Raw genomic sequence first — 20,622 nt, 5'->3', positions numbered from 1 at the left:
ACTTAGTAATTAAAAGAACACAAAATTTAAAGGTATGTACTACTTGTCAAAAATTGCTTCTCGCAGTCTTTAAAATGTTGGCTGATTATGTGGACACCTCATTACAGTAAGACTTACATTGGTAATGTATGGTTCAATAGCTTGAGCAGTCCTCTTCAGTAAAGCCTTTGCCAAATCATATGCTTGTTTGTTTAAATTCTGAAAGACATAATGATATCTGTATTACATTTCTCTAACTGTGAGAAACAAAACAGTACCTGTATGCAAAAGAACACTCAAATAAACTAATGAAAAACTCTAAAATTCAGAATAAAAAAGAGAAGGCAGAGCCACTTTTTTCTCTTAAGACTAACTGATCTACTAAATCATAACATCCCTTCCAAGCAAGGGTAAATATATTTTCTTCATCTTGTTCATAACAATGTAAACCATATAGAAAGGTAAATAAATGTTTAGTAGATTCAATAAATATTTAGTAGTTCAAGAGGAGACAGTCATTCTAAATCTATTTATTTATACACAGCTGTATATAAAGAAATACAGGCTGTTTCACTCCAGGTTCCAATAACCAAAATGAAAGGGTTAAAGAAAATAAAATGGGCAGAGGAAACTTATTGTGCTTAGCAGATATCTTGCCAAAAGCTTGCAGTCTTGAGCTCTGCATAGCCTAGATAACCAAAGATCAGAACCACCAGTCAAGCTCTGTGCATCAACAAAAACTGCCCGCCACCAACAGAAGCTGATAAAAAGCTTGACTCTCCCTTTAGTCGCCGCTGACTCCTTTTTCGGACTCAGCCCGTCTGCACCCAGATGCTTGAAATAAAACTTTTTTTGATATATACAGCCTCATGTCATAGATGTGTGAACCTGACCCACACGAAACCTTTCACAAAACATCCTAAGAGAATGAACTGGGTTCTAGTGTGGGGAGGAAAGGGGGGGGGTGGGGGAGGGGGGCGGGGCCAGCAGGTGTGTCCACAGGAGGGGAAAGACAACATTTGGGGCAGCTATGGGAAAGGAGATTTACTCAGCACATCTCAGAGCACAGGTAAGTTCAAGTATACAAAAAGAAACATAAAGAGTAAAGTATGAAAAGAAAAAAAGAACAGGAAAAAGTATATTAAGAAAATGTACTTCTGAATAGATTTTGATGATAACAGAATCAACACCAAAGATCTAAAATGGAATCAATATACATTCTAGTTTAAACATATTACAGAGACCAGGGATGAAAATTTTATTTAAATACATCTCTCTCTCTCTCTCTCTCTCTCTCTCTCTCTCTCTATATATATATATATATATATATATATATATGTATATATGGGCTGAAATTCACATTCAGCATACTTTTAGATTTGTATTGTTATTTGTATTACTTCATTCATTTCTAACAGCTATTTAGTATTTTACTATATATGCCACAGCTTACTCACTCTCTTATTCATAGACATTAAATTACATGTCTTGTACATGCCTCCTTGTAAATATAATACTTTTCTGTAAATTCTATTATCTGTTTTGTTATTTATTTGTAGAGTTTTTCTATAAATTCGACACATTAAACCTTTGTCAATTATATGTGTATCATGCCATGGCCTACAGTTGTCTTTTCAAGAAAGTTTAGCATGTTTTAGAGCATATAGAACTTAAAAATTAAATGTAATCAAATGTGTCAATCTTTGCTTATTTGCCTTGTGCTTTATATCTTAAGAAATTCTTTTCCACTTTGTGGTTAAGATGTTGTTTTATGCTTACAAATAAAATTTTAAAGACTTGCTTCTCAGATTTAAATCTTTATTCTACCTGTAATTTATTTTTAGATACAGTGTAAAATAAGAATTTACTATTGCCCTGGCTGATGTTTCTCAATGGTTAGAGCAATGACTTGGACACTGAAGGGCTCATAACTTGGGTTGCAGGTCCAATCCCCAGCCCTGGTAGGAACAAATGCATGAGGCAATCAATCAATCTGTCTCTCTCACATTGATGTCTCTCTCCCCCTCCCTCTCCCTCTCGTTCTCTCTCCCTATTCCTCTCTCCCTTCCACTTTCTCTAAAAATCAATGGGAAAGATATCCTCTAGTGACAATTAACAATAAATGAATAAATAAATAAATAAATAAATAAATAAATAAATAAAGCTAATATTATTGTCCATATAAATAATCAATTGTCCTACAAAACCATTCATCAAATAGTCTGTTTTCCCTCCAGTGACCGTAATACCCACATACTCGAGTTTCTATATAACCAGGCAGTCATCTGAAAATTCTCCATTACTTCCTTATGTCTTTTTGTCTATTACTGCCTGCTTATAGTCAACAAACCAGAAGGAAACAATGTCTTAACAGTGGGTAAGATCAGTTCCTACTTTATTATTCTAATTCAAAATTGTTTGACTATTATTGGTCATTTGCTCATCATGTAAATTTTAAAATCAGTTTGTCAAAATACAGAGAGATGCACATACACATACATAGACATTTTCAGCTTCTATTTTTACTGAATTACGTATTCATATGCTGAGCTGTCATCAGTATGATGATGAGTTTCCCGTCCCATAAAACAATAACAAATCATGCAACATATTTAAGTCTTCTACTTTTCAGTCAACCAATGATTCTCAACATAAAGATCATGTGCATTTTTCTTAAACTTTTAAGTAGTACAAGTCTTTGTTTAAAGTTACAAATGAACTTTTTTTATATTATACTAGCAGATCTTTATATATTGATCATATATCTAACAACTTTGGAAAATTTTCTTGTATTGGAAACTATATTTTCTCCTGCACAGGCTGTCATATCATCTGCAAGTAATTTCAGTTTTGTATCATCTTTCTAATCCTTTTTTTTTAAAAATATATTTTATTGACTTTTTACAGAGAGGAAGAGAGAGAGATAGAGAGTTAGAAACATCGATGAGAGAGAAACATCGATCAGCTGCCTCCTGCACATCTACTGGGGATATGCCCGCAACCCAGGTACATGCCCTTGACCGGAATCGAACCTGGGACCTTTCAGTCCGCAGGCCGATGCTCTATCCACTGAGCCAAACCGGTTTCGGCCTTTCTAATCCTTTTATTTTTTTATTTGTCTGTCTTGTTTTATTCTACTAACTTGAAACCTCTAGTTAGTGGTGTTTAGAAATAGCATTCTTACCCTTATTCTGAATGGAAGGAATATCTTTACAATGTCCCTAACTTTAAAAAGAAGGTTTAAATATTTCACCATTAAGAACATATATATCCTTATCATACAAATCCTTATCAGTTTAAGGAGGTTCCTTTCTGCCCGGTGCAGGAATTTCGTGCATGGAAGGGTAAGGGTGTCCCTCAGCCCAGTCTGCACTCTCTCCAATCTGGGACCCCTCGGGGGATGTCATAATGCCGGATTAGGCCCGATCCCACAGGCTCTCCCCCGATGGCCTGATCACCCCTAATTGCCTCTGCCTTGGCCCCGCCACCATGGCTTTGTCTGGAAGGTCGTCCGGCAGATATCCGGTCTAATTGGCATACTACCCTTTTATTAGTATAGACTAGTGGCATGGTGCACGAAATCCACGCACACTGAAAGGGTATTAATTAGAGGAAATATTTTAATATTGCTATTTGCCCTTTCTCTAAAATAAAAGGAAATGACTAAAATGTATCTACACTAATAAAAGACAAGGATGCTAATTGACCGTACCTTTGCTACGGCCATCAGCCAATCAGAAGAGTATGCAAATTAACCCAACAAAGATGGGCGTTAAATTTGCATAATGCAGGTGGGGCGGGGCAGCGCCATCCGCTGCCTGCCCCAACCCCGAGATCAGGGTTGCCGTGTGCGCGACCCGGGGCGGCGCCCCAAACCCGAGATTAGGCCTGCCGTGTGTGTGACGCAGGGCGGCGCCCCAACCCCGGATCAGGCCTGCTGTGTGCATGACCAGGGGTGGTGGGGCAGGGCAATGCCATCCACCGCCCGCCCCAATCCTGGGATTGGGCCTGCCGTGTGCGCCACCCAGGGCTGCGCCCCAACCCTGGGATCGGGCTGCCGTGTGTGCCACCCGGGTGGTGGGGCGGGACAACGCCATCCACCGCCCGCCCCAATCCCGGATCGGGCCTGCTGTATGCGACCCAGGGAGGCGGGGCAGGCACCATGGGATCGGGCCTGCCATCTGCGAGCTGGGGAGCAGGCATAAGCCAGCAGGTGGTTATCTCCCGAGGGGTCCCAGACAGTGAGAGGACACAGGTGGGGCTGAGGGACACTGCCACCCCAACCAGTGCACAAATGTTTGTGCACCGGGCCTATAGTATGAAAATAATACATAATTTTATTAATAAACAATAACAAAAATGGTATAACAACAAACTCATGATATAAAAACAACAAAAACATGATATAAAAAGGACATTGATGCAAATAATGACTGATAAAGTGATTAAACTTATTCTAATATCTCCCTAAATATCACATTAAGAGTGAAAACACTTTCAGAGTGCTTCACTAATTTTCCTTGGGATAAAGTATTTACAACTTTAACGTCACACGCTCTTCGAACTTGAGAGAAAGCAACATATAACTGACCATGTGTGAAAATGGGTTCAGGTAGAAATATGCCTACTCTGTCTAGTTTGTCCTTGTGATTTATTAATAGTCATCACAAATGCTGGCATCATGGGAAACTGTCGTAGAATTAATTTAAATGGGAGGCCAGTGTCACATGGGGACAAATCAATTCTTGGAATCAGAACAACCTCTCCCTCTGCAGATCCTGTTAATACTTCATCTTCGATAATGTTAGGTCTAATTTTTTGATAATAAATCTAGTACCATTAACAAAGACCCCATTTACTATTTCTCAATAGGATGATGATTGCACCCACTTTCAATTTTAATCTATGACACAGTATTCCCGAAGGAGTAATACTATTAAGAAATTCGATGGGAAAATTTTCCTTTTCAGCATCATCTATTGAGTCAATGGAATCATCACTCAATTATGTGTGAAAATTTCCATTGAGTATATCCAAAATTCCTTCATTTAATTTTTGGACGTGCTCATTTTTTAGACAAAGGATCGCACATTTGGATATATTTTTAATATTATCTATAGATATACTATTTCCAAAGGTAGCTTCAATAATAGATCCATTACAAATCATTTCATGGGGGATTTCAATTATATCCATTCCTAAATGAAAACTGCTATCAAGTTTGCCATTTCCAAGTTTTACTAACCATTCACTATAAGCAGAATCCTCTGATCTCATATTTGTTGTAAGAGACAATTTTCTGAAACATCCGCAAACATCACACTACTTTAAATTCATTTGTACTATGGCCGATCGCATAGCATGCAGTACAATACTGAGACATTGTCGAAAATCCCCTCCAAGAAGGAGAATTTTCCCACCAAATGCAACATTCAAATTCATAATTTCTCTTAGTAATCTGTCCATGGTGTTTACAGCATGACTGGGTGCCATGGTGCATTCATCAATAAGAAGAAGTTGCGCCTTTTTAATGGTTTTAGCAACTTCACTCTTTATATCGAGTCTAGAAATTGAAGTTTCATTTAATGGAATTGGTAATTTATATTGGAAATGAAAGGTTCTTCCACCGAGAATTAAGTTTGCAGCAATTCCTGTAGATGCTGTGGGTAAAACAGTACCACCACGACCTCTAATATAATGTATGAAAACTTTATACATATGTTTTCCCACTACCACCTGGACCCGTGGTCAGCAAACTGCGGCTCACGAGCCACATGTGGCTCTTTGGCCCCTTGAGTGTGGCTCTTCCTAAACCTTAGGAGTACCCTAATTAAGTTAATAACAATGTACCTACCTAAATAGTTTAAGTTTAAAAAATTTGGCCCTCAAAAGAAATTTCAATCGTTGTACTGTTGATATTTGGCTCTGTTGACTGTCAATGAGTTTGCCGACCAATGACCTGGACCATCCAAGAAAAAGCATTTGGGGTGTACAGTTTAATCCTCGATGGCTGAAGTTATAGTCTGAAAGGCTGCCAACTGTTCATCATTCAGAGAATTTATCAAGACCTCTGCCTGTCGTCACTCATACGCTTCATCACATGTATTTGCATTCATTAATAAAGGACGATTCATCACATGTATTTGCATTCATTAATAAAGGATAGTCTGGAAGTGTGAAATATAAACATTTCATTCCATGCAATGTGAATACCTCCTGAATTTTGTTAAGGGCATGCATTTCACAGTTTACACAGGCACCTTCTCTTCAGTGTAATTTCCAACAGAAATCTTCAATAAAATGAGATTTATTCTCATCCCATAATTTGTCTGCAGCAGCAGGACATCCAAACACACATATGTATGCAAAAAGTTGCCGTAGTTGTTTGGGCATATTAAGGATGATTGCATCGTCAATCGTATCTTTCCAGATAGTGTTGTCAAGTAATAATCCTTGGTGTTTAGCAGCTTCACAAAATGTATCATAAGTTACAACTCCTACAGTTGGCAGATCATCAGCTTATCGCACCGTTTACATGCAGAAACAAAAGTCTAAGGTAATATTGTTCTGGTTCTCTAAAGCTCACAGTGAACAGTCTGCCTAATAGTTTATTCCACCCTTTCGGCGCTTTGTCCACAAAGAACTATTAAGTACTTAATGCTGTGGAATCCCCCAATAATAATAATTACGTGCATCAGAATCTTCTCTATTCAATAAGAACCAAGCCATCAAAATTGAGTTATGCCTTTTAGCCCTATCTAAAACTTTAGCAAAATCATCGGCATGAAAATACAAATTCTGATCATTTGGCAAATGAATAGATAATCTTCTAATTGCATGAGATTGGTCATGCATTCGCATTGCAAAAAGTCTCCAAACAGCCTCAGGAGCGCTCACATACCTGGAGTCAATGAAGTCCTGTACTTCATCATGATTGATAATATTTTTTTCAGAAATTTGAATATCTGCACAATCATGCCCTTTATAGATGTATTTAAATAGATATTTGACACTTTTAATTGATGCACAGACTTCAACATTTATATGACAGTTATATTTGAGGCACAAATACGGGTTATAAGGGACAATCCAAGTGTTATTGACGATTTTATTTCCAACAGAAATGGTATTACCAGATCTTCATTTGTATTTGAGATATCCATCAATATTTCCAATGGTTGCATTTTGAAATTCTTTTGGATATCCCTTCAAACATTTTCCATACATGGACTGTTTGGATTTTGTATTCCACATGGTCCATGTACCACATTTGATTTTATAATGTGAAAAAGTAGAGGACACTGGTCCTCATCTGGAATTTCTGCCTTAACTATACGGTCAATGTCATCTCCTGAACATAATTTGGACTCATTATCTAATATCAATATTACGTGAGTGTGAGGCAGTCCACGTTTCTGAAATTCAATGACATGAATTTTAGCTATTACTTTGCCAAATAAATGGAATTTACAGATATTTAAAAGAGCATTCAGCTTAATATTAAAAACTCTGGCTACCACGTCAGGTCTGTTTTCAACTTTTTGCCAGTGTTGTAAATTGTTTGCAATATCTGCCCATTTGGGGTTGCACGTCATGGTTATGAATAAATCGGGATTGCCATACCTCATTATAATTGCCATAGCATCCTGATATCGCTGCTGCATATTTCTGGGACTACCCTCAAAAGATGATGGAAGTATTATCATCTTACCAATCGGCACATTGTCCTTTTCAGATTTAGATTTGAGATAATCCATCAAGCCACTATATTTTTCAACTCTCAACTTAGATTGGTTTGTTTTGATGAAATTTATCCAATTGGCCTCCATTTTTGAATACTAATCTACAATAAACTGTTGAGTTAATTTTCCTGCATTTAAAATAGGATTGAACGTGTCCCTCACAGAGATGAAATCCATAATACTGCATCTGTGTGACTCGTGTCCTTACATGTTGTCTAGTATTATTGTTGACTACACTGTTGTCTCTGAGTCTTAATGCAATATCTGTTCCCCAGCCTTTTTCACCATGTGGAAAAAGAATAGGACATGTCATTGCATCTAATGTAGGAAACAGGATACTGATTTGTTTCATTTTAGTGGCACTTGGATTATTAGAATCTGGTTTACAATGAATGAGCAAGTCCCTTTAAAAAGGAGGTTTCCCATCTTCGTTTCTGAATATGACAGCACCTTTGGTTACACGGGGAGAATTATATCTACCTGGGTCACTGTTACGATCGTATTTAATTGCCAGTTACTTCTGTGGGAGTAATACCTTTTGCTGCTGCTTCAGATTGGGCTTCCTTTTCTACCTCATGTAGCATCTTGTACGATTTTGTTAATTCATTTATTTCATGCATGAGGTTGTTGATGTTGATCATGAGTCTTTCTGATCAGCCCTGGTTTTCTGGCATTGCTAATCTTTTACTTGTAGCTTTGGCTGTATCCAAAATATAGAGTTGAGCAAACTTCTGAGAAACACCATCCGAAGGATGTAAAGTTCCAGTATGGTGAAAAACTTGTCCGTGTATTCTAAAACAGTATGGCCCATATCCTGATGGCGATGCAATATTTGCACCCATGGAAGCAAAAGCAAAAGAACTATTTATGGATTGAATATTTTCCATGAAATTTTTACTGTCAGAATCTTCATTTGTCATTAATCTTTTTAAATTCGCCAGGTAATCTGGAAAACGTATATCATTTGGACAGACTTTACCTTTGCTACAACATCGAGTAAATTTCCCATTAGATGGTTTTTCATCAGAGAAATTTAGTGATAGGCAAAACTGACATCTAACAGTCATTCCACCACAACTATGTTCAAGGATTGCATCCCCATTTTCGCTGAGAAGGCAGTTCCTACCAGTATTGATAGTACTTGTTGATGACTGTTCTCTCGACATATTGTGTCGTCGGCACCGCCTTCTTTCAACTTCAAAGGCACGCTGGTCTTTAGACATTTTCTGTCGATAACGCTGGTGTTTTTCGGCATCACAACGGTGTTTTTCCAGTAACTGGTGTTCAGATACATCCTGTCGCAGGCACCGCCTTCTTTCAAAATCAGATGCACCCAGCTCTGCAGCCACTTTCTTTTGATAATGCCGGCATCTTTTGGCTGCAGAGCTACGTTGTATCAACAGTTGTTCTTTAGACATAGTCCCACCTCTCTACTGTCGCGGTCTGAGATGCAGATGAATGAGAGTCCTGTCTATCAGGCCGCTGAGAGCTGTCTGACCAATGGCTAATTCTGTGGGGGTGGGACTTCCTCCTCCCTGCTGTCAGTTACCACAGCTGTAATGAGGAAGCTGGGGTGATAGAGGGAGCCGAGCCCACCAAGCCGCCCTCTCGCTCTTGCTCTGCTCTATGTCCAGCAGTCTCCTGCTCTGGCAAGTCCTCTAAACCTCCCACTCTTCGCCAACAAAGTCCCGGGAGTCCACAAGCGTGGCTAGGTGCTGGGGGCTGTGCCTCCCCAACCAGCAAAAGTCCTAGAAGCCCGCAGGCGTGGCTACGGCCTCACCTCCCGGGGCCGGGAAAGGTCCTGGGAGCCTGCAGTCGTGGCTAGGTACTGGCAGCCGCACCTCCCTGACTAGCCAAAGTCCCAGGAGCCCGCAGCCGCCTCCTGGGGTGCTTGACACCTGCATATTCAAATTAACCGCCATATTTGTCAGATAATTTGCATAGTCACTTGGATTGGCTTGTGGGCGTGGCTTGTGGGCATGGCTTGAGTGTAGCAGAGGGATGGTTAATTTGCATGTTTCTCTCTTATTATATAGTGTTATACTGAATTTTATCAAATGGTCTTTTCTGCATGCACTGATATTTATTCTCTTCAATGTTATTTTACACAAATATCTTAATTTACTGCTAACATTTTCTAATGTAAACCCATCCTACAATCCTTAAAAAAAAGCCAATTTTGCTTTTTATCAATATTACTTTATAACATTATGGATACTATTATTTTTATATTGAATTTATGTTATATTTCAAATTAAATTAGCCTGATTCTCCTTTGTTGTTTGGTTTAGTCTATCTCCCTATGGAAATTATACACTCACTAGAGGCCCAGTGCACGGATTAGTGCACAGGTGGGGTCCCTCAGCATAGACTGCAGGGATCAGGCCAAAAGTGGCAGTCCAACACCGCCTGCCCCTCCTACTCATCCCAGCCCCACTGCGCCTGCCAAGACTGCCACTTGTTAGGCTCGCTGCTGCTCCACTGCGGTCTCCAGGCTGTGGCAGCTAGCCGTGAGCCCTGTGTCTCACGGCGCTCCCGCTGTGGGAGTGCACTGACCACCAGGGGGCAGCTCCTGCATTAAGCGTCTGCCTCCTGGTGGTCATTGCGCATTATAGTGACCAGTCATTCGGTTGCTTAAGCTTTTTTATCTATAACAACAAAAGTGTAATATGCTAATTAGACTTGACATTCTTCTGGACAACCTTCTGGACGAAGCCAGGGCTCCGAGGGCTGAGGTGGCCACTGCGGTGGGCGGGGGCTGAGGCAGTCGCCATGAGAGTGGGGGCCAAGCCCCTTACATGAATTTTGTGCATTGGCCTGCTACAATTCTGTGAATCATTCCTTTCTTTCTATAATCTGCAAAGCTTACTGAATATAAAGTTATATGCCACCTAAATAGTTAATAGAAATCTCCTGGTGTTAAGTTTAAATTCTTTTGTGGTCAGTTTGAGTACTGCTGCTGATGCTATTATTGTTACTACTAGAAGCCTGGTGCACTAATTCATGCATGGGGGAGGGGGGGTGGGACCATCAGGGTGGCCTACGGAGATCAGGCACCAGCTTGCACCCCCCAGCCTCACAGCCCCACCTGGCACTTCGCCTTGGCCTGATGCCACTGTCTCAGTTGCTCCACCATCCCGGCTATGGGGCAATTGGTCAGGGCCCGGCCGCGTGCCCAGCTCCCTCAGCCTCTGGGAGCCTGGTGGCGGCCCCACCCCCAGCCAAAGCAGCTGGTCGCAGTCTGTGGGGCAATCAGGCCCCCATTTGCATCCGCCTTGGCTTGGCGCCATCCACTCACCTGTTCCACCATCCCGCCGCAATCCCACTCTCATCGGGACCCATCAGGGATGGCAGCACCTCCACTGCCACCCGCTGCCAGCACCACGTCGCTGACACCCACCTTGTTCTGCAACAGCCCCTGGTGGTCAGTGCACATCATAGCGAGCGGTCGAATTCCTGGTCAAATGACCATCGGAAGGGACAATTTGCATATTAGGTTTTTATTATATATGATTGTTAGGAAAGAAGAGTTTTTGTTTATGGACAGATTTTTTTTAATATATTTTATTGATTTTTTTTTTAGAGAGGAAGGGAGAAGCAGAGGGATAGAGAGTTAGAAACATCAATGAGAGAGAAACATTGATTCAGCTGCTTCCTGCACACTCTCTACTGGGGATGTGCCCGCAACCAAGGTACATGCCCTTGACCGGAATTGAACCTGGGACCCTTCAGTCCGCAGGCTGATGGTCTATCCACTGAGCCAAACTGGTCAGGGCAATGGACAGATTTTTAAATAAATTTCTTTTATTGGTCAAAGATTAAGGTTTTCTCTCTTGAAACAAATTGGGAAAGTTATACTTCCAGTAATTTGTTTAGTCTAATTCCAATATGTCTGCATAAAATATTGTTCATATCGTCTTTGGATCTTTATTGTCAGCTGTTCCGCCTTTCATTCTAAAACTGTATATGTATTGATACAATCTCCCTTTTTCTGATTCACCTTGTCAAGGGTTTGCCTACTTAATATACTTTTCAAATTACCAACTTTGGGTTTTTATAGCATGTCACCATGTTTTCTATTGTTTTCTTTTCCTTACGTATCTTGTATACTTTGATATTTTTATAACTTCTTGAATGGGCACTTAGCTATAAAGTTAGATTAAAAAAACATTTTAAGCCCGGCTAGCATGGCTCAGTGGTTGAGCGCTGACCTATGAACCAGGAGGTCATGGTTCGATTCCTGGTCAGGGCACTACCCAGGTTGCAGGCTCAATCCCCAGTAGGGGTGTGCAGGAGACAGCCGATCAATGATTCTCTTTCATCATTGATGTTTCTAGCTCTCTTGCCCTCTCCCTTCCTCTCTTAAATCAATAAAAATATATTTTTAAAAAAATATTTTAAGTTGATTCAAGTTTTAATAGCGTCAATGATTATTTCCATTGATTATTCCAATGATTATTTCCATTTCCAATGATTATTCCATTGATTATTTCATAATGGCAATCATATTGCCATTATGATTTATTCTTTTGACAGAATCAGTATGACTGCTAAACTTTTTAGTCTTAGGTTTCATACCCTCAATATTCTTACAAACTATTGGTCTGATTTATACTCACTAAGAAACGTGTTACAATCACCCACCAAACTGTGACTTTGTTTCTTTCTCTTTATATTTCTCTTAATTTATGCTTTACATACAGTAAAACTTCGGTTCTTGAACTTAATTGGTTCCAGATGGCTGTTAGAAAAGTGATTTGTTCAAAAACCAAATCACTTTTCCCATTAGAAATAATGTAAATTAAATCAATCCATTCCAGACCTCCAAATGAGTCTCTGCTTTAACCTTTCTTATATACAATACGTCTAGTGTACTGTTTAATCTATAAACACTTTAAAAGCAAAATGAACATGAAATGAAAATTTAACAGAAAGGAAATGAAATGTACAGTAAGAAGTGGTGACACTGTACATATTAAATAAAAATAAGCAGCAACAAAGACAAACATAAACATGAAAATAACCACAGAACAATTTCCTGAGACGTTAACAATGCAAGATTTAGCAGCAAACTGTTTCATACTTATGCATTCTCTCCTTTGTTGCCTGAGAGACAGGTATCAGCATAAAAGGGTTGTTGGGTCAAGAACCTAAATTTTGTTCAAACAACCGATACACTTTTCCCCCCAAGAACAACTTGGTTGATAACTGAATTGTTCGAGATAAGAGACGTTCAAGAATCAAGGTTCCAATTTATTTTGAGCTTATGTAAATACAAATTTAGGTATCTTCTTGCAAACTAAGCCATGTTACAAATCTGTTCTTTACCCAGTAAAAACTATTATGTCTAATAGTAATACAAGCTACCTCAGTTTTCTTTCAGTTGGCATGTATCTGGCAGTCTTTTTTCTATCCTTTTATTTTTCAACATTTTTGTGACAGTGTTTTTGTTATCTCTTATTAACAATGACCAGCTAGGTTATTTTTAATCTAATCTGACAATCTGCCTTTACGTACTAAATTTGGGCAATTTACATTTATTATAATTCTTTTTATTGTAAGCCTTAAATTTTTAACTTGAATACTTCATTTCAGTTCAAAGATAATCAACAGTTCTATACTCTTGATCACCAAAATCCTATCACTCACGAACTCTATTCAAACTTTTTTTTAAAAAATCCTCATGCACAGATGTTTATTAATTTCAGAGAGAGGAAGGGGAAGAGAGAAACATCAATGTGAGAGAGAAACATTGATCGGTTGCCTCCTGTGTGTGCCCAGACCCAGGACCGAACCAGCAACCTAGGTAAGTGCCCTAACCAGGAATCAAACCCACAACCTTTTGGTGCAGGGGTTGACACTCCAACTTACTGAGCAAACCCAGCCAGGGCTCTATTCAATCTTATATGCTATTTGTACCCAATGTTTTGAGATCATTTTCTTAATCCTTTAATTAATCATTACTAGTATAATCATTATTGCTATAGGTGTCTTATTATATACTAGAGGCCCAGCGCACAAAATTCATGCACAGGTACAGTCCCTAGGCCTGGCCTGTGATCAGGGCCATCTTCCCCAGCTGCCCGCAGCCGGCCCCATCCCCTGCCACCACCCATCCCCGGTTGCCTATTCACCATTAGGTGATTGGTGCCTGACGGCCAGGGGAAGGGACCGAGAGGTCAGCTGTTCCCGCCCACTCGCTGGCCCTGCCCGACCATGGGTGGCCATCAGGCAACTGGAGCCTGCTGGCCAGAGAAAGGGACCAAGAGGCGGTCAGTGTGCCTCAGTGACTGGTCCAGCAATCGTTCTGCCATTGGGGTCAATTTGCATATTACCCTTTTATTATAGGATAGAGGCCTGATGCACGGGTGGGGACCGGCTGTCCTAGGAATATATAACCTTTCTAGATTAACTCATGAAGAACTGGAAAATTTAAATAGACCAATCAATAGTGAGGACATTGAAACAACCATCAAAAACCTTACGAAAAAACAAAAGTCCAGGGGCAGTGGCTTCACCAGTGAATTCTATTAAATGTTCAAGGGAGACATAAAACGTATCCTTCTCAAACTTTTCCAAAAACTTGAAAAGGGAATACTTCCTAACATGTTCCATGAGGCCAATATAACTCCAATACCAAAACCTGGCAAAGATAACACACAAAAAAAGAAAACTACAGACCAATATCTCTGATAAATACAGATGCAAAAATCCTAAATAAAATACTAGCATATTGAAAGCAACAGTACAACCAAAAAATAATACATCATGATCAAGTGGTGTTCTTTCCAGTGGCACAAGGATGGTTCAACATAATCAAATCAATCAATCTAATACACACATTAACAAAAGAAAGGATAAAAATCATATGATCTTATCAACAGATGCAGAAGAAGCACTTGATAAAATACAACATCCATTTATGAGGAAAACACTCAATAAAATAGGAATAGAAGGAAAGTACCTCAACATAATAAAGGCCATCTATCATAACCCCTCAGCTAATATCATACTCAACGGTGAAAACTTGAAAGCTTTTTCTGTAAGATCAGGAACAAGACAAGGATGTCCACTCTCATTCAACATAGTGCTGGAAGTCCCAGCCAAACCAATAAGGCAAGAGAAAGAAATAAAAGGCATCCCAATAGGGAAGGAAGAAGTCAAACTGTCACTTGTTGTAGATAGAAAACCCTAAAGACTCCATCATTAAACTATTAGAAACAATAAATAAATACAGTCAAGTTGCAGGATACAAAAATCAATGTGCAAAAATCCACTGCCTTCAAAACAAACAAAACTTCAGAAAAAGAAATGAAAACAAAAAAAAAAAACCAATTCCTTTTGCATTTGTAACCTAAAGAATAAAATACCTAGGAATAAACTTAACAAAGAATGTGAAAGACCTATATACTGAAAATCGCAAAGCATTATTAAAAGAGATTGAAAAGGACACAACAAAATGGAAAATATCCCATGCTCATGGATTGGAAGAATCAACACAGTTAAAATGGCCATATTACCCAAGCCAATATACAGATTTAATGCAATCCCTATTAAAATCCCAATGTCATTTCTAAAGAAACAGAACAAGAAATCATTAGATTTGTATGGAACCACAATAGACCCCAGAGAGTCAAAGCAATCCTGAGAAAAAAAGAACAAAGCTGGAGGTATCATGCTGACTTCAAATTATACCACAGAGCTAGCTATGATAATGAAAACAGCATGGTATTGGCAGAGAAAAAGACACAAGATCAATGCAACAGAATAGATCCCTGCTATAAAACCACATGTATATAGACAGATATTTTTGACAAAAGAAACAGAAACACACAGGGGTGTAAAGACGTTCTCTTCAATAAATGGTGCTGGGAAAACTGAAAAGCCACATGCAAACGAATGAAACTGGATTACAGTTTGTCCCCATGTACAAAAGTTAATTCAAAATGGATCAAAGACCTATCCTATCTAATAAAAGAGAAACATGGTAATTAGCCATACATCTGCTACCCTTCCCATTGGCTAATCAGCGAGATATGCAAATTAACTGCCAACCAAGATGGCGCCAGCAGCCAGGCAGCTGAGAACAGGAGGTTTGGTTGCCCCAGCGATGGAGGAAGCCAAGGTTCCCCGTCTATGGCTGCTGGGCTCTGAGTTCCTGAAGCAACAGCTCCAAAAGACACAATGTTTCAATTATAGAAGCTAAAAGATGGCGGTTAATTTGCATACTCAGGCTCCAAGCGGTGGAGTGAAGCCAAAGAGCCCTGAAGCCGCAGAGCAGAGAGGCCTCACTGCCCGGGGATCAGCAGAGCCGGGAGGCCTCACTGCCCCGGGATCAGCGGAGCCGAGAGGCCTTCCTGCCCGGGATCAGCGGAGCCGAGAGGCGTCCTGGCCCGGGGATCAGTGGAGCCAAGAGGCCTCCGGGCCCCGGGATCAGCGGAGCCGAGAGGCCTCCGGGCCCCGGGATCAGCGGAGCCGAGAGGCCTCCGGGCCCCGGGATCAGCGGAGCCGAGAGGCCTCAGGACCCCGGGATCAGCGGAGCCGAGAGGCGTCCTGGCCCCGGGATCAGTGGAGCCGAGAGGTGTCCTGGACCCGGGATCAGCGGAGCCAAGAGGCCTCCGTCCCAGGGATCAGCGGAGCCGAGAGGCCTCAGGGCCCCAGGATCAGCAGAGCCGAGAGACCTCCCGTCCCCAGGATCAGCGGAGCCAAGAGACCTCCCGGCCCCAGGATCAGCGGAGCCTGATAGAAGCCCTGTGTGTTTATGCACCCTGGGGGTGCAGAGGTCCTGTCCTAGGCAGAGGCCAATGGCGAAACTTCCGACTCTGAGAAGCAGCCTGGGGGCTGGAAGGCGGCTCCTCTGACCTCAGTGCTGGAGTCTCACCGCTCCACCAGGAGAGGAGCAGAGAAAGGCCGGAGCCTCCCTCAAGGTGACCCGAAATCCCCACCCACACCAGGCAGGCCGCTGGAACTGTTCGTGGAGGACTCACTTCCAAGCCCAGCTGGTGGCCCTGTCGCAGTCATGGCACTCCTGGGTGCAGGCCCCAGTGGGACGCGGGGTGGCGGCGGGGGCGCCTTGAGTCCTGGGCTCCTTGCCTGCCTTCCAAGGCTTCCTCCTGCTTTAGGGCCTCGCCCTCCGCCAGCCTCCTCCTCCCCAGCTCCCAGAGCAGAGGACCCACCGAGGGCGCTCCCCGCTGGCCGAGGGGGTGAATGGAGCGGCGGGGACTCCCGGGTAAAGGGTCGCCCTGGGGAGGAGTCCCAACACCTCCAAGACCCGCTCCTTTTCAGCAACGTCCCCAAGATTGCGTGTCTGCACCGCGGGCTGTGGGACAGCGTGATAGCACCGATGGTGGAGAAGGCGCTGTAGCCCGGGACCTCCTCAAAGGCTTCAAGATGTTCGGCTCCCTCTTCAAGCCCTACATCCGGTACTGCATGGAGGAGGGCCGCATGGAGTACATGCGCAGCCTGCTGCGCGACAACAACCTCTTCCCGGCCTAGGTGACGTGGGCCGAGAAGCACCAGCAGTGCCAGCAGCTGAAGCTGAGCGACATGCTCGCCAAGCCCCACCAGCGGCTCACTAAGTACCCGCTGCTGCTCAAGTCGGTGCTGAGGAAGAGGGACGAGCCACGTGCCAAGGAGGCCATCATCACCATGATCAGCTCCGTGGAGCGCTTCATCCACGTGTACACGTGCATGCGGCAGTGACAGGAGCGGCAGCAGCTGGCCGCCGTGGTGAGCTGCATGGACGCCTACGAGGTGGTGGAGGGTAGCAACGACAAGGTGGACAAGCTCCTGAAGGAATTTCTGCACCTGGACCTGACCGTGCCCATCCCAGGTGCCTCCCCAGAGGAGACGCGTCAGCTGATGTTGGGGGACAGCCTGAGGATGAAGGAGGGAAAGGACAGCAAGATGGATGTGTACTGCTTCCTCTTCACGGACCTGCTCTTAGTGACCAAGGCAGTGAAGAAGGCTGAGGGGACCAGGGTCATCAGGCCACCACTGCTGTTGGACAAGATCGTGTGCCGGGAGATGCGGGACCCTGGCTCCTTCCTCATCTACCTGAACAAGTTCCACAGCGCCGTGGGGGCCTACACGTTCCAGGCCAGCGGGCAGGCTCTGTGCCAGGGCTGGGTGGACTCCATTTACAATTACCAGAACCAGTTGCAGCAGCTGCATGCGTAGGAGCACACAGGCAGCCAGCAGCACCTACAGAGCCTAGAGGAGGAGGAGGAGGAGGAGCAGGAGGACGAGGAGGAAGATGAGGAGGAAGAGGAGGGTGGGGAGAGTAGTACTTCCGCCACCAGCTTCCCCACCATCCTGCGCAAAAGCAGCAACAGCCTGGACACCCAGCACTGCGCCTCGGACAGCTCCACGGAGACCCTGGCCGTGGTGGTGCTGGAGCCAGGGGAGACGCTCTCCTCTATCGAGTTCGAGGGCGGCCCCTTCAGCTCCCAATCAGACGAGATGTCCCTCAGTACCACCACCTCATCTGTCACACTGACCAGCGAGCTGCTGGCCCTGGGCCCCGGGGAGGGCAGCTCCTGCTCCATGGACTCCGCCTACGGCACCCTCTCCTCCACCTCCTTGCAAGACTTTGCGACCCCAGCCCCTGTGGTGGAGCCAGCGCCCCAGCCCCTAGATTTACCACAGGCCCCTTCACACCCGCCTTTGCCCCGCCTCCGCCGCCGCCCCCCTGTCCAGCTGCTGCCCCGCCTGCCCCACCTGCTCAAGTCCAAATCTGAGGCCAACCTCCTGCAGCTGCTGGCAGGGGCCGCCACCCAGGGGGCGCCCCCAGCCCCCAGCCTGTCGGAACTCTGCTTGGCTGCCACAGCCACCGGAGCATCAGGACCACCCTGCTGCTTAACTCCCAGGCCCTGAGCACAGTGTGGAGCTGCCATACTTGGAGGGCGCGGACCGGGGCGGGCACACGTGTGCCTGGTGCAGTGGGACTTGCTGGGGAGCCGCCCGCCTTCCCGGCCGGGCCTCAGGCCCGGTGCCCAACGTGGAAGGGCCGCAGTGCGGCCACCAGGCCCTGAAGGCTGCCCTGAAAGTCACACAAAGACAACCTTCTACTGGAGGGCAGGCATGTGGTGCTCCGGGAAGATTCCGGAGGTAGGGAAGGAAGGTCATGGAAGGGAACAATTCCAAGAGGAGAACCCGAAGGTTCTGAAAGCAGAGGACCAGCTCCTTGCAGACCTGAACTCTGTGTGGCCCTCTTTATCGGCCCTGGCGGTGGGAGACACAGGAGGAGGTGATGGACCGGGGCTGTGCCCAAGGAAGACTCAGAGGAAGCAACGTGTGGACAGGGCCAGGCGGAGCAGGCAGGCCCGTTCGGATCCCGCTGGAGCACAGCCAGACCCCAAGGCGACCACCAAGCCAGGCCCCAGGGAGAAGTGAGCAGATGCCACTCCACTCTCTGGAGAAGACCATTAAGCAGAAAACTAAAGAAACCGATTTTACATCATTTCCCAGGTGGAGAACAGTTGGCATGTAAGCCCCTGACCAGTGCCCAGCCTCTCCTCTGTCTGTCTATCTATCTCACTCTTAGGTACCATGTTCTTTGTTCTCTCTTAACTGCAACTCATTTTTAAACTAGATTGCTTTTAAAAGAAGACTAAATAAAGTTTCCCTTAAGTTATTTAGGCGGTGCTGGGGCTGCTGGGGGCCTGATAGAAGACACAAACACGCAGCGGGGGCCTATACCCAGCAGCCCCAAGGCCCACCACCTTGGTGCTGGGGCTGCTGGGGCCCTGATCAAAGACCCACAGCCCCAAGCCCCGTCATCAAGGTACTGGGGCTGCTGGGGGTATCAGAGACACAAACCCGCAGGCCCGGCACCCAGCATACCCAAGGCCTTTGCGGCAGCACTAAGAAGCAGCAAGCCGAGCGGTAGGAAGCAGCAAGCAGGTGGGCAGTAAGAAGGGAGGGGTCCCGGACTGCGAGAGGGCACATGCTGGGCTAAGGGACCCCCCCACCCATCCCCAGTGCACGAATTTCGTGCACCGGGCCTCTAGTATATATATAAGACCCAAAGCAATAACTAACATAGAAGAAAACAGGTTCCAAATTTATGGACCTTGGTTGTAGAGAACCTTTTATGAATTTTATTCCAAAGGCACAAAAAGTAAAGGCAAAAATAAATGAATGGGACTATATCAAACTAAAAAGCTTTTGCACCCCAGAAGAAACTGACTGCAAAACAAAAAGGCAGCTAACCAGATGGGAGATAATATTTGCAAACAGTAGCTCCACCAAACGTTTAATTTCCAAAATATATAATGAACTCATAAAACTCACCAAACAACCAACCCAGTCAAAAAGTAGGCAGAGGATCTGAAAATACACCTCTCCCAAGAAGACATAGGAACAGCCAACAGATATATGAGAGGATGTTCAACCTCACTGGCAATTAGGGAAATGCAAATCAAAACTACAATGAGATACCACCTCTCACCTGTTAGAGTGGCCATTATCAACAAGACAAGCAATGACCAAGTGTTGGAGAGGTTGTAGAAAAATGGGAACCCTCATTCACTGCTGGTAGGAATGTAGACTGGTACAACCACTATGGAAAGCAGTCTGGCAATTCCTTAGAAAATTAAGAATAGAGCTCCCAGAGGACTCAGTAATCCCTCTCCTGGGTATATACCCCAAAATCTCGAAATCATGTGTTCATGAAGATATATGAGCCCCTATTTTCACTGCAACATTATTCACAGTGGCCAAGACATGAAAACAACCAAAGTATCCTGTGATAGTGGACTGGATAGTGGACATATACACAATGGAATACTACTCAGCCATAAGAAAGGATGGAACTTCAGAACATTATGATAAGAGAAGTAAGTCAGTCAGAAAAAGCTAAGACCCATATAAGTTCACTCATTTGTGGGATATAAAACTG

General features: G+C 43.8%; 1 protein-coding gene and 1 pseudogene across 2 annotated transcripts in view; one reads left to right on the top strand and one right to left on the bottom strand.

Moving 5' to 3' along the window:
• Positions 1-20,622, bottom strand: part of PDS5B (PDS5 cohesin associated factor B) — a 265,811-nt gene that overhangs the window by 155,245 nt on the left and 89,944 nt on the right. The window contains exon 7 of the mRNA XM_081083029.1: positions 118-198. Within this exon, the coding sequence (XP_080939155.1) occupies positions 118-198 (81 nt within the window). The remainder of the gene's footprint in view (positions 1-117; positions 199-20,622) is intronic.
• LOC308511910 (pleckstrin homology domain-containing family G member 5-like) lies at positions 17,005-18,754 on the top strand (annotated as a pseudogene). Its single transcript has one exon. The product of its transcript is annotated as a pleckstrin homology domain-containing family G member 5-like (transcript).

The sequence above is a fragment of the Myotis nattereri genome (assembly GCF_964212035.1).
Source record: "Myotis nattereri genome assembly, chromosome: 2".
In the NCBI taxonomy this organism is placed as follows: domain Eukaryota; kingdom Metazoa; phylum Chordata; class Mammalia; order Chiroptera; family Vespertilionidae; genus Myotis; species Myotis nattereri.
The sequence above is the reverse complement of the archived record's forward strand: the minus strand, read 5'-3'. Positions and strand labels throughout refer to the sequence as shown.